The sequence below is a fragment of the Eurypyga helias genome, unplaced genomic scaffold, assembly GCF_000690775.1.
Source record: "Eurypyga helias isolate BGI_N326 unplaced genomic scaffold, ASM69077v1 scaffold16641, whole genome shotgun sequence".
NCBI classification, from domain to species: Eukaryota; Metazoa; Chordata; class Aves; order Eurypygiformes; family Eurypygidae; genus Eurypyga; species Eurypyga helias.
Window position 1 is genome coordinate 2121 of NW_010229076.1, and position 13556 is coordinate 15676.

General features: G+C 50.7%; 2 protein-coding genes across 2 annotated transcripts in view; one reads left to right on the top strand and one right to left on the bottom strand.

Annotated features, from left to right (window-relative positions):
- Positions 1–3464, top strand: part of LOC104516062 (embryonic pepsinogen-like) — a 4023-nt gene extending 559 nt beyond the window's left edge. Inside the window, exons 2-9 of the mRNA XM_010160263.1 lie at positions 1–14; positions 275–392; positions 847–965; positions 1074–1273; positions 1694–1807; positions 2633–2777; positions 3033–3131; positions 3327–3464. The exon at positions 1–14 is cut by the window's left edge and continues 176 nt beyond it. Coding sequence (XP_010158565.1) covers positions 1–14; positions 275–392; positions 847–965; positions 1074–1273; positions 1694–1807; positions 2633–2777; positions 3033–3131; positions 3327–3464 — 947 coding nt within the window. The remainder of the gene's footprint in view (positions 15–274; positions 393–846; positions 966–1073; positions 1274–1693; positions 1808–2632; positions 2778–3032; positions 3132–3326) is intronic.
- A 4654-nt stretch (positions 3465–8118) lies between these two features.
- On the bottom strand, positions 8119–9939 carry KCNA10 (potassium voltage-gated channel, shaker-related subfamily, member 10). The gene has a single exon (XM_010160264.1). The coding sequence runs from the start codon at positions 9864–9866 to the stop codon at positions 8316–8318; it is 1551 nt and encodes a 516-aa protein (XP_010158566.1). The 5' UTR covers positions 9867–9939; the 3' UTR covers positions 8119–8315.
- Positions 9940–13556: the final 3617 nt, after the last annotated feature.

A 13556-nucleotide genomic window follows, 5' to 3' on the forward strand; every position in this document is an offset into this window, starting at 1 on the left:
AGTGCAGCCTCAGGGTGGTTTGTGGGGTGCCCATCCCCATGTCTGTGCTGTGCGTGGACGATCCTTTTACCCCAAAACTTTCAGCTCACATCCTTTGCCCCCTCCTGCCCTTGCTGGTGGCCCTGGATAGAGCTGGGACACTGAAATGTCCCTCCAGCTCTGCTAGAATCAGGGTGTCACCATAAAGGAGGGGACCATGAAGGCTGAAACCCTAGGGAAGCTCCAGATTTATTTTCATGCCTTAAAAGCAATCCTTGGTCCTGCTGCCTCACAGATGGAGTACTATGGGACCATCTCCATCGGCACCCCGCCACAGGACTTCTCTGTCGTCTTCGACACCGGCTCCTCCAACCTCTGGGTTCCCTCCATCTCCTGCACCAGCCTAGCTTGCCGTAAGTCAGGAAGGCAGGGCTCCCTGTTTTGGCAGAGCTGGATCCAGCACTACATCCTGGGATTTAACTGCACAATCAAGTCCAAAGATTGGGGTGACATTGCCAGGGGACCGGGTGCCACTTGGCCAGTGCAACGTGCGGGCACTGTGGTGCTGGGTCCATAGCATCTGAAAAATGCAATGGAGATGAGTATTTGGGGTGTAGGGCCTACTCAGTGTTGTACTCCATAGGTTGATGTGTGTAGTGCTCAGTGCCTCAGTTTCCTCATCTGCTCAAAGGGGGTGATGGGATTTCCTGCGGATCCTTTTTTCCCTAGATTTGCTTGCTGGAGGACAGGCAGGGATGTACAGCAAATGCTTACAGCTAAATTATTCCTGAGAGCAGGATAATAAATGACAGGTCTAAACAGTCTTGCGGAAGGTCTTCCTGTCTGATTTTCCCACTTACCTTCTAGAAAACCATCAGATGTTTAACCCATCGCAGTCCTCCACCTACAGAAGCACAGGGCAGAACTTGTCTATTCAGTATGGCACTGGCAACATGGAGGGCATTGTGGGCTCCGACACCGTCACCGTGAGTGTTACGATGGCATTCCCAGTGGGGGCCCTTTGTGCTTTCTCCTGATTAACATCCATACTGCAGTGCCTGATCCAGACCTTACGGCATCCTCCCCATCCCTAGGTTGCATCTCTGGTGGATACCAACCAGCTCTTCGGCTTGAGCACCACTGAGCCCGGCCAATTCTTTGTCCATGTCAAATTTGATGGGATTCTGGGCTTGGGCTACCCAAACCTGGCTGCTGATGGGATCACACCGGTGTTTGATAACTTGGTGAATGAGAGCTTGCTGGAGGAGGACCTCTTTTCAGTCTATCTGTCCTGGTAAGCCATGTGGTCTCAAGGGCTAGGGAAGGCAGCAGACACAGGTCATCGCATTTGCTGGTGGCTCCCTGCCACCGCCGTCATCCGGCTGTTGTGACATGCAAAGGCTGGGACGGCTCATAGCAGGTGCCACCAGACCCACTGGGGAGCTTATGGCTTGCGGACAAACTACTCCTGTTTCCAGCCACGTGCTTCCACCATGGCTCCCTTTTTCCCTTTTTCTGGGTGCAAAGGACCCGGCACACACTGCCGTTGTACCACCGCCTCACTGATGCTCTCTGGTGAGGAGGGGAGTGGATGCGACCGTGGCATTGCAAGCAGCACCTCACCCCACGGGACACTCAACCCTGCTGTTTTAAGCCACCTGCACTGAAGCTGTGTGGCAAAACCTCCGCTGTTTTTCTTTTCTGCATCCTCCAGCGAGACAACAGGGAGTGTCGTCATCTTTGGGGGAATCGATGAGTCTTATTTCACCGGCTCCATCAACTGGATCTCTGTCTCTTACCAAGGTTACTGGCAGATCTCCATGGACAGGTAACAAAACAGCTCTGCTGTTAATTTCTAACCATTGCTTCTAGAGAGACCCTGGACCGATGAACGCCAGAGGCTTTCCACTGGCATCTAACACACCACAGCTGTGGGATGAAGAAGGTGGTGGGGCCAAAAGCCACAGTACTTTGGTGACTGCCACCCAAAATGGGGATGCTTTGTGGCTGGGACAAAGCCTGTGCTCTTGGTGACGTCTCTGGTGATGAGTAGAGCAAAATTATGGTCTGAAAACTAGTTTGGGCTCAGTTGGGTCACTACTGCTGGGTTGTGTTCAGTGTTTCATTTCCCATGTGCGTGACAGGGTCTGTGATACCTGCTGGCGTTACAGACTCCAAGAGGCAAAAGGCTCAAAGGCAGCACTTTGAGCTCATTGCAGCTTTCCAGTATCTGAAGGGGGCCTACAAGGGTACTGGGAGAGGACTTTTTACAAGAGCCTGTAGTGATAGGACAAGGGGTAATGGGTACCAATTGAAATCAGGGAGGGTTAGATTAGATATCAGGAAGAAATTCTTCACAGAGAGGGTGGGGAGGCACTGGAACAGGTTGCCCAGAGATGTTGTGGATGCCCCATCCCTGGAAGTGTCCAAGGCCAGGCTGGATGAGGCTTGGAGCAACCTGGTCTAGTGGAAGGTGTCCCTGCCCGTGGCAGGGGCGTTGGAACTGGATGATCTTTAAGGTCCCTTCCAATCCAAACCATTCTGTGATTCTATGATTCTATGACCCAGTTTTAACTCTTATAAAAGAAGTTCAAATCCATCACTAAGACCCAGCTGGTTATTTAACAACCCCGTACTTTGTCTGTCCCCCCAGCATCGTCGTGAACAACCAGGAGATTGCATGCAATGGTGGCTGCCAAGCCATCATCGACACCGGCACTTCCCTCGTGGCTGGGCCGCCCTCCGGCATTAGTAACATCCAGAGCACAGTCGGGGCCTGGCTGGACATGTATGGAGAGGTAACAGCACCCATGGCTTGCTCTGTTTGCCCCAGAGGCAGCCTGGCACTGTGAGCCCAGTTCCAATCCTGATTCCACACACAGAGAAACCTCTGCATATGGCAAACCAGCCCTGCTCCTCTGATACGTCCAATAGAGATCACCAGGAGACACCCCTAGTCTCCAGTTTGTGCTAGTGAAATCAAAACCATTCACTCCTCACCCTATGAACATGTTGTTTCCCACCTAAGAGCCCCTTTCCTCTGCTCTCTGCAGTACATCGTGGACTGCAGCTCCATTTCTGCCATGCCTGATGTCATCTTTGTCATCAATGGGCTTCAGTATCCTGTGTCCGCCTCGGCTTACATCGAGCAGGTAAGGAGGATCCAGGTGGTCCTAGTTTCAGAAGCCTCTCTCAAGGTCCTTCTACTTTCTCCAACGGCTCTGGTGGCCTTGGCTTCTGCCACTCCCATGGGAGACAGGGGAGGGATGGCCATGGGCCTCCAAAGCAGTCCAAGAAAAGATACTAGCCCACACTTTCCCCATTTGCCTTTTCTTGCTCAAATGCAGAACGACCAAGGACCTTGCATCAGCAGCTTCCAGAACACCTCTGGGGACCTCTGGATCTTGGGAGACGTCTTCATCAGGGTGTATTACAGCATCTTTGACCGGGCCAACAACCGCATTGGACTGGCCAAGGCTATTTAGACCCCCCACAATGCCAGCCGGGCTGTGGTTTCGTCACACAACCAGGACTACAGCCACGTTTTTTGGTGTAGCAAGAGATCCCCAATGAATCTGTCACTCCCGTACAAATAAAGTGTTGATTCAGAGTTGGTGGCTGCACATTTTTTTGTGATAGAACAGCAGGCATTAGGTTGGAACTGTCATACCGTCGCTGCTTTGTGGTGGCTAAGGAGCACTTCGTCAACAGTCTTGAATAAAGCATGTGGGAGCTGTGGTCATAACCTGCAGGGCTGAAGGGTGGGTGCCTAGGAAGTCTGGGTTGGCTATTTATTGGGACTACGTCAAGCGAGTGATTCTGGAAACCCCAAATTTCCATACAGGGAGGAAGAACTCACCATCCCAGACACAGCCTGTCTCACAGCAGATCCCTCAGACCCACAATCATGTCCCACCAGTGGCTCACCCGGCAGCTCCCCGTTGCTGGGCTCAAGGTTTGCTCCCGCGTCCCCAATATGGTGTCCGAAAGCCCAAAGACATCTCAAGGCAGTGACTTCCCAGGACAATATGGCTCGGCTGGACATTTCCCTTGGAGCAGCCAAGAGAGCAGGGCAGGACATGACTCTCACCCCCTGCATGCCCTCCCACCGTGAGGCTTTTACAGAAGCACATCCACAGCTGCTCCTGTGTAGAGGCGATGTCTTACTTCAGTTTCCATAGTTCAGAACAATCCAGTTACACTTATTTGTTTCCCCATAAGGAATCTCAATGAAGTGCCCCTTTCCCAGTAATGAACCAGTCTGTGCTATGAGATGGCCACCAAAAGCCTGGAAACTCGATTACAGCCTTCATTACTATGCAAAAACCCCACCTCATAGATTTATTTTATGATCATTTTCCTTCTCAATGGTCAGGATGATTCCTTCTCTAATTTTGTTTCATTCTTTTAAAGCAGCAGTTCCCTTTTTTGAAAAGGAAATTACCTCCATCCATATAAAATCCTATTACAAATGGAGGCTGCCTCTTTCCTCCCTAGCAGCTGCAGTGAAAGCACTCAGCAGGTGGCCAGGAGAAATCCAAGAGTCCCTGCTGCTTCCTGTGCTGAGGGATAAGGGGCTATTTGCATTATTTATTGATAAATGAAGTTCCATCACCCGTGGGCCCCAGAGACTGCTTATCCAATGGGAACAGGGATGAAGGCAAATGGGGTTGGAAATTAATTTTTCTCTCCTCTCACCATGCAAAAGTTGCCCCCTCTTTGAGCTGATTAGAAAGGAGGGTATGATGTGGGATGTGGAAGTGTGATTTATCCCTCCCCACTCCCTGAGCTCACCCAGCTCTGGGTCACTGAGCCCCAGCCGGGGGTAGTCCCTTGTGCCCAAGAGGGACCCAAGCCTGGATTTTGGGCAGCTGGGGTTTTACCTTGGCTCAGAAATTTTCTCTTTATTGTGATCAACAAGAAATGAACCCGATGCAGCGGGAACCATTGCTCTGAGCATCAGCAACCCATGGACCAGCCCCTGCCAGGATGGACAAGACCCAACAGGAGCACCCAGGGGCTGTAGCTGTGCTCCTGGTGAGTGGCAAAGAGAGGAGAGCCACGTCCTTGCCCCAGTCATGACCAACAGCCCAAATACTGTGCCAGGAGGCAGCTCCTAAATCCTCCTGGCATGGCTATTCTGCACTGGTGCCAAGAGCCCCCCCAGCAAAAGCTCAGGGGCTTCCTCCATGGCAGCATCCCTTCCCACATCCACGCTCACACCTGCACTTGAGAGACCAGCTGAAAGCTTCCAAGCATGAACTAGGGTGAAACACGTCGGGACTGCCTACATCCAGGGAAATGTCTATCCTGGAGTGCCATCTCGTGGCTCCAATGCCAAAACCCTCCTCCTGTGCGCAGGGGGAGGCACAGAAAGAGCTGCCTGGTGGCAAGGGATGCTCCAGGGCTTGCTTGGAAATTTCAGCTGAAAGGAGGAGGGAGATGCTTCTAGCTGACAACTGTTTTACACGTCACCATGAGGTCCAACTTGCTCCAGGGATAAAAAAGTAACCAGGATACCTTTCTGATAAAATGAAGGGGCTTCTTGTCTTCTTTTTAGCTTTTTTTGTGACAGTACAAAATTTCAAGTGGGAATTCAGCCCACATGCTAGAGGACATGACAGATTGGCTCATTAAGGCTTGACTCAAGCCTTAGTACAGTTAATAAGAGCTTTTTATGGATTTCATTGAGCTTTGGGTCTGTATTTGGGGAGGTGCATATTGTACGGGAGAATGGGGTTTCTGGCAGGTTTTTATCAAGCACCAGCTGAGTAGTGACGCTGGGTATTCACAGCCTGGTTTTCCTCCTCTTCACTTTAGGATAAATTGAAAATAAGTTATTGTGTCTGGAGAGGTTTAATGCCTCTGACCCCATCCTCATAGCATATATCAGGGATCCCGCCTTGGACCTGATCTCCCACAACAGATGGTGTAAGCCGACATCCCGGCAGAGTTTGTCCTCAGCTCACAGATCTGGAGTCTCCAAGTCTACAATGTCCCATGTTCTCAACACATACACATGATTCCCAACTGGGAACCAGCTCCCTTGGAGCAGCATGGAGCCAAGAACAAAAAGTTGAGTCCAAATAAGCATAATTTTCTGCATGCTAGACTTTGAAGCATCTGTTCTTTTATTTAAGAATAAAGTTCACAAGTTAATCAGGTTGTTCGTTCATCCATCCATCCATCCATCCATCCATCCATCCATCCCTCCCTCCCTCCCTCCCTCCCTCCATCCGTCCATCCGTCCATCCATCTGTCCGCCCATCCGTCCGTCCATCCATCCATTTGTTCATCCATCCTTCCTTCCTTCCCTCCCTCCCAGCACCATTTCAGTCCCTGTTTGCTAAGGGAGCAGGAGCAGTGAAGATGTGCTCATAGCTGATCAGGCTGGATATTTCCCCAAACTTTTCACCAGGGCTTCTTGTGGTGAATTCCCAAGAAATAAACACCCAAAGTGCTTCACCTTTGCCAGGATGAGAGTGAAGTTTGGGGAAGGGAGCACTAAAAATATTTTAAAAATTGAAAAGTTCAAGCTTTCTAGAGGAAAAGGAGAAAGAACCTGCTGTGAAATAAGAAGAGTGACATAGAAGAACTGCTGGGGGGAATTGAGAGGTGAGTGGAGAGGAGCTGGTGATGTCTCAGGGTGCTGTTCTCCAGCTGTGCTTCCTCCAGCCATCCCCACAGACGATGAGAACTTCAATACGGTGTGAAGGAGCTCAACCAGCTCTCACAGCTCCTCCTCCTCTCCGGGATGATGGTCTGGGGGTTGCAAGGGATGAGATGAGGAAGAGGATGGTGGAGGAATGGAAAGAAATCAGGGAGAGCAGGCAAAAAGGGACATTTGTCCCAGAGGGAAAAACATGTCCTGAAGGAGGTGTGTTGGTCATGTCCCAGATCCATCTCTGTGGGGTGAGAAAGACCTCATTGCAGAAAGACTTCACAAAAAGACCCCAAAACCAAAATAACAACACCCCCAACCAGAGCCAGCACAAGCTCTGCAGCAGAGCTGGTGGGATGCAGGATTTCTGCCACAGGGAAAATCCCAGCATGCCCAAACTCACATCAGAGCAGGAATTAAAAAAAAAAAACACACCAATAATCCATCTTTCACAGCTCCTTTCTGAATGAAATTGCAAACCAGAGACGCTGGCACATCGCGTTGAACCTTTAGGAGATGAGACATCAAGTGTAACAGATGTGGGATATGAAAGCGGATGTGTAGACACTGCATGAGAAACTGTGATTTTAATGTAGGCAGAAACATCAAAAAAAAGCCGAGTGAAACAGTGAAGTTGGAACAAAATGTTTTTGTCGGAAGAAAACCTGCTGACATTAGAGAGAACGGCAAAATGATCTGTCTCTGGTTTTTGCCATCAGAAGTGCTGAGGGAAATTTGCATGTTTTAGAACACCAGACGTGCCTTTTTACAACGCGAAGCCGAGCTGTCGGAAACGTCAGCCCTCGTTACTCTGTGCCCCATTTGCAGCAACATAAGGGACAACAAAACCTACAAGGGCATGGTGGCTCATCCCCAAGGGCATTTGTACACCAGAGAACCCCTGAGTTGGGTGTTTGTTGCAGGAGAAATCCCCTTCTCTCTCTCTCAGACCTCAGTTTTCCACCAGAAACCCCAATGGGCATGGGGCCACGGTGACCTGGACCCTTCTTGGTGGCTGTGCCACCATGACTGGTCACCATCCCTCTCCTCTTAATCCCCTTACCTGGCGGCTTCGTTCCATCCATCACTGCCCACCCTGCTGTGCCAACAAAATTAATTAGGCAGGAACTCATCCAGCTAAAAATATAACTTTTAATTTTTTTTTTTTTTTTTTTGCCAGCTTATTTTTCACCCAGAGCCGTCCCAGGTCTGGGAACTGGCCCAACCCCAGATCCAAAGTGGCGTGTGGGGAGGAACTAGTTAAAATGGATTAAGAAAATCAGGGAGCTGGACCCACCTTCACCCCTGGACAGCTGGGTGCCACCAAGCAAAGCTTTTCATGTCGTTTTGCCCTTTCTCCCCCTTCACTAAATGGGGAAATCTCTGGATGGGAATCTTCACTCTGACACCATGGACAGAGAAAATAAATGTCAAGCAGATGAGCATCAAATAATAAAACCAGACTGATGGGCAGGGCAGAGAGATAAGAAAGATGGTATTTATTTGAACAGCCACAGGAAATCAGAGATTGAAAAATGTCTAGAAAGAAAAAAAAAAATAAAAGCAGCAGCACATTTGGTTTTAAAAAAAAAAAAAAATCACAGCGTGCAGATGTTTTATACCTTATCCAGCCAATCCCACCTGAGAGCGCCCAGTCCCATCGTGGCCTCGACCATCATTTTTTGGCCTTGTCTCGAGGGTAACCCCCATTGGTCTTATTGAGTGACTCCATGCTGCCGTTTCCCGCCACCACGCTGGTGAGTATTCGCTCCACCTCCCCGGGCAGAATTTGCTTCTCTTCGTTCTCCGTCTCCCTGTGGTAGAAGTAGTTGAAGTTGGAGACGATGACAGGAACAGGCAGTGCAATGGTCAATACCCCTGCAATGGCGCACAGAGTCCCCACGATCTTCCCACCCAGGGTGGTGGGACACATGTCTCCGTAGCCAACGGTCGTCATCGTGACCACGGCCCACCAGAAGCCGTCAGGGATGCTGGAGAAATGGGACTGTGGTTCATCCACTTCTGCGAAGTAGACGGCGCTGGAGAAGAGGATGACGCCGATGAAGAGGAAGAAGATGAGCAAGCCCAGCTCCCGCATGCTGGCCTTGAGGGTCTGCCCCAGGATCTGCAGCCCCTTGGAATGCCGGGAGAGCTTGAAGATGCGGAAGACCCTGACCAGCCGGATGATCCGCAGGATGGCCAAGGACATGTTCTGCTGCCCGTTGAGTTCGCTCTGCTGGATCAGCTCGGTGGTGAGTGTCACGAAGTAGGGGATGATGGACACAATGTCAATAATGTTCATGATGTTCCTGAAGAACTCAGTCTTGCTGGGGCACACGATGAACCGGACGAACAGCTCGAAGGAGAACCAGACGATGCAGGCAGTCTCTATGACAAAGAAAGGGTCTGTGAAGGTACTGTGGGACAGCAAGGTGTCTGTTAGGTTCTTAGTAAGCTCCTGGGTGGTTTTAAACTCCCTTTCCTCCCTGAACTCTGGCAAGGTTTCCATGCAGAAGATTATGATGGAGATGACAATGACCAAGACGGAGACCAAAGCTACACCCCTGGCTGCACTGGAGCTTTCGGGGTACTCAAAGAGCAGCCAGAATTGCCTGTGAAAGTCATTGGTTGGTAAAAGGGTCTCCGGGTCCTTGATGAACCCTTCATCCTCCCTGAACTGGTCCATGGCTTCATCACCCAGCTCATAGAAGGTGATTTCATCAGCAAAGACATCGATGGGGACGTTGGCTGGGCGCCGTATTTTCCCACCGGACTGGTAATAATACAGGATCCCATCAAAACTGGGCCTGTTCCTATCAAAGAAATATTCATTCCTCATCGAGTCGAAGTAACGCATCCTCTTTTCCGGGTCCCCAAGCAAGGTCTCAGGGAACTGGTTGAGGGTCTTGAGCCGTGTCTCAAACCTCAGCCCAGCGATGTTGATGATGACTCGTTGGTCCCCTTCATCCATGCCCACCCTCTCCCCCACCAGGTGCTCACTGAACTCTGCAGAGAACCTGGAGAAAATGGTCTCATTGTTGGCGTTTTCACTGTTGATGAGGATTCTCAAGTTGGAGAGGAGGTTGGCGCAGCTGGGATGGCCTTTCCGCGACTGGCTGGCAGGGCTGAGGTCGTTTGAATAACAGGGATCCTCCACGATCTGATCAGCGTTGTCAAAACTGACTAGTGCCACCTCCATCTCCTTCCAACTGGACACGTCCATCATACACTAATCAGATTAGCAGCATAAATCCCCAGGTCGGATGCCGGCAGCTTGCGTCTTTCCCACGCTATGAGGATCTGCAATTGAACGGACATGAAGAGAGAGCTGAATTGTGCATATGTACTGCTTGGCTCAACTGAGAAGAATAAAACTAAACCTGAGGTCAGAAAACTGTATTTTTTTAATGCAAAAATTAATTTCATTGACTGGCAAAAGCTTTATACTTCCAGCAAGTCGTTCATCTCCTGATCCTGCAAACCCTCTTGGCATGGCTTCATTATCATCATTAAATCTCCCAATACCATTTACAGGACCCAAGGATAAAAGGTCAGGCAGTAGCATAGGATGGGGGTGAGCCCAGGTGTCCCATCCAGCCTTTCCCCAGCGATCCCAGCCCTGCAGAGCAAAGGAGTCATCTCAGACATTTCCAGGTGCAGGTCCAGCACTTGGAGCAGGATTTGGAGGTATTGGAGGCGGGTGTCTTGGTGACCAGCAGTCCTCGCTCCAGCTGGGAGCGGCATTGGGTCAAACCCCAGAAGGTCCTGAGCACATTGCAGCTGAGTCAACTGGCGTTTGGAAAGTAATTCCCAAACTCGGGGGAATTCCACACTGGGATTTGGGGAATGCAGCCCAGGAGGAGAAGGACATGTCAACCAGACTTGGAGAATCCCTTTGCTCTGCATGAACAGGGGCACAAGCTGGGACCCCTTGTCTTGATCCAGACTCTGGGGAGGGCAGTGGATGAGGTGATGTCCTCCAGAGGTCTCCTAGGAACCTGATAGTTCCAGCCATCAGAAAAGGACTAAACACTCGGGTCACTTGGAGAGCATCTTTCAGGCCATGGGGTGGATTTTTTCCCAGACTGGCTCTGCCAGGCACTCAGCAACCAACACCATGTCCCCAAAATACTCCTTGGTGCATGTCTCCCTGCCACACTGCTGCTGTTGTACTGAACTCGGAGGCAAAGTCAAAGAGGCGCCCAGGGACCAACCAGGCCAAGTTACAGAAGTGGGAAATTACCCGCCCTGCCTCAGGGAGAAGCACAGACAGAAATTAGAGGTTAACGGGGAATGGTTCTCGGGAGATTTGCCCAAAAAATGCACTTTCCAAGTAAATTCAACCCCCTGATTTATTTTCCTTCCAGCTCTTTCCCCTGCAGATATACTTTCTGGACATGACAAACCACGGAAGGACACACAGAGCTGCTCCACGTGACCGCTAATCACCAAGGGCATGCTGGCTTTCTTACCCAGCCAAGTTCAGAGAGAAGGAGCGAGAAAAGCCCAAATGCCCTCGACTGCCAAGAATAGCAATGCAATTTAGGGCACGTCTGCATGGAGCAGCAGCGGTGCTGGGGCCAGTCCTGCCATGGGGCTGCTCTTCACTGCAGGCTTTGCTTCCTGCAACCAGGAGCTGGGATCTGTCCTGTCCGTGGGGACCAAGCGGCACCCAGTGCCTCAACATCCCTATTTAACTGAAGCCGTTTGGGGCTCTGAAGTTTTTCCTCCCCTGGACATATCCATCCGTGCCACTGCACTGCTGGTGAAGTGGGGTAGGACAAGCTGGAAACCCTAATCTGTCACAGAAGTAGGTGTTAACAGCCCGGCGTGCTACAAATCCTCCCTCTTCTGCCCTCAGCATTACGGGAGCCAGCATCCAATTCCCAGATGAGAGCTCAACCTCAGCAGTGCCATGAGATTCTGAATTTGGGGACAAAGCCCATAATTTATCATAAACCAAAGCAAAGGCACATAAAAATAATGTTTCTTTGCTTAAAAAAAAGCCATGGAGCTTGTCTCTTCTTAGGCACCCATCCCTGCAGAGCTGCTTCTGGCTGGTTTTGTGTGAGTTTTCCCTCCTGGGGACAGGCAGGAGGAGAATTCAGGGCAATGGGGCAGAAATGGTGCCTGGAGGAAGGAGCAGCAAGCACGGTTTTGCTCCCCAGAGCAATCACCTACTGCAAAGCTGAGGAGCCGCAACGACTCCAAACCCAAGTCCTCCAGCCCCAGCGATGGACGTGTGTCCAGCTTGGCCGAGCCCGAGGCACAGGGGCTCTCTGTGGGGCCAGATTCAGCTCAGCCTTGAGGTTTTTGGTGAAAAGCTGTTGCGGGCAGAGCAACTGCACATCGGAGCAACGGAGGGTGCAGAAAGCGCAACACAACCTCTGTGGAGCAAGCAAGAGCCGCAGATAACCCATGTTCGATACCCATGTAGCAGCAGGAAGCAGGCAAAGAGACAGTCCGATAAGCCCAGCCCAACCAAAGCCCTTTTGAATCTTTCAAGAGAAAAACAAGCATTAAAAAGGAAAAGCAGCACATATCTTTCCCTTTTTGTGTTCCTATTTTTTCTCAAGACAAAACACCAGAGATTACTTTTCAATCAGAAAAAAAATAAAGAAAACCAGGACAGCAGGAACATTTAGTGTTTGGGTGGATGGGTGAGCTGACCTGACCCACCCCACGCCTCATCCCACCTTGGTCCTGGTGGGAGAACCCAGGGGGACCACGTGCCCGGGAGTTTCTCTCCACGGTGGAGCAAGGTTAGAGCTGACCGTGAAATTGCATCCTAAGTCCTCGCCGTGAGATGATCTTGGTATTTTAAGCATTAAGTGTGCTTAACTCTTAATACCGCACACTGGCACCGTGGGCAAGAAAATTCCCCGGCTCTTGCTTGGCAGGACGGCTTCAACTTGAGACTTTTGGTCACAGAAGAAACTGAGATACCTTGAAATCTGGGTTTGCTCTGGACTCTCTCTGCACCTGGAACTGAGCCCCTCTGGCACCAGCCCTTACTGGGAAACTGAGGCACGGAGCTATGATGGGACAATTTGCATGTCATGGTCAGGTTGAGAGTGGAAAACTCTGCTCGTCCTCCCCATTTGGCTATGGAAAGCTGCTTTTTAGCTCTGTTTCAAGACCTTCGGGCAGCTGCCCAAAGAATGCAGGGCTCTGACTTTCCTTTTCTTTCCCCGAAACGTGCTGACATCTGCCTGCCCCGATCACCAAGGGAAGTGCCCAACCTGTCCCCAGACCCCCCAAAACACCCCATCTGTCTCATTTTTAATTTAGACTAAAATTAACATTGCTGCCTGAAGCCTCAGTGCATCCTGCCAAAGCGACAAGGAGCCACTCGCTCTGCAACGAGCTCCAGCGGAGGCTCCAACTAGAAAGTTGCCTCATTTTTTCCTCTTAAATCACCTAACATCTGCTTCTCAGAATCTGATTAACTAATACCCTTCAAATTAAATCCCTGGCTGGGGAAAATAATAAAAAAAAAATAGCAAACAAGGGATAGAGACAGCGAAAGAGAAAAGTCATTTTGAGGGAGAGAGTTGGTGTATTGCCCATCACATCCCGGTAAATTGGGGCTGTGGATTCCACCAGCCCCTCCACAACCACCAAGACCTCCCCTTCTGCTTCCCACCCATCATCCTTTTATCCCCAGCGAGCCCTCACGCTCCTGGGGTGAACAACGGCCGTTTCCAAGGCATTTTTCAGAAAACAGAGATGCTGAGCCTCTCTCTAGCCCCATCCCCTCCCCACCACCCCTGTGCTGGGATGACAAAGGAGGTGACTCCTCCCGTAGACCCCCCCACGCCATCACCTACAGGGACTTACCCGCACAGGGCATGGAAGTGCCAACGCTCTCTGCATCTGGGAAGAGAGTTATTAAACACACATAGGGATGTGTAGG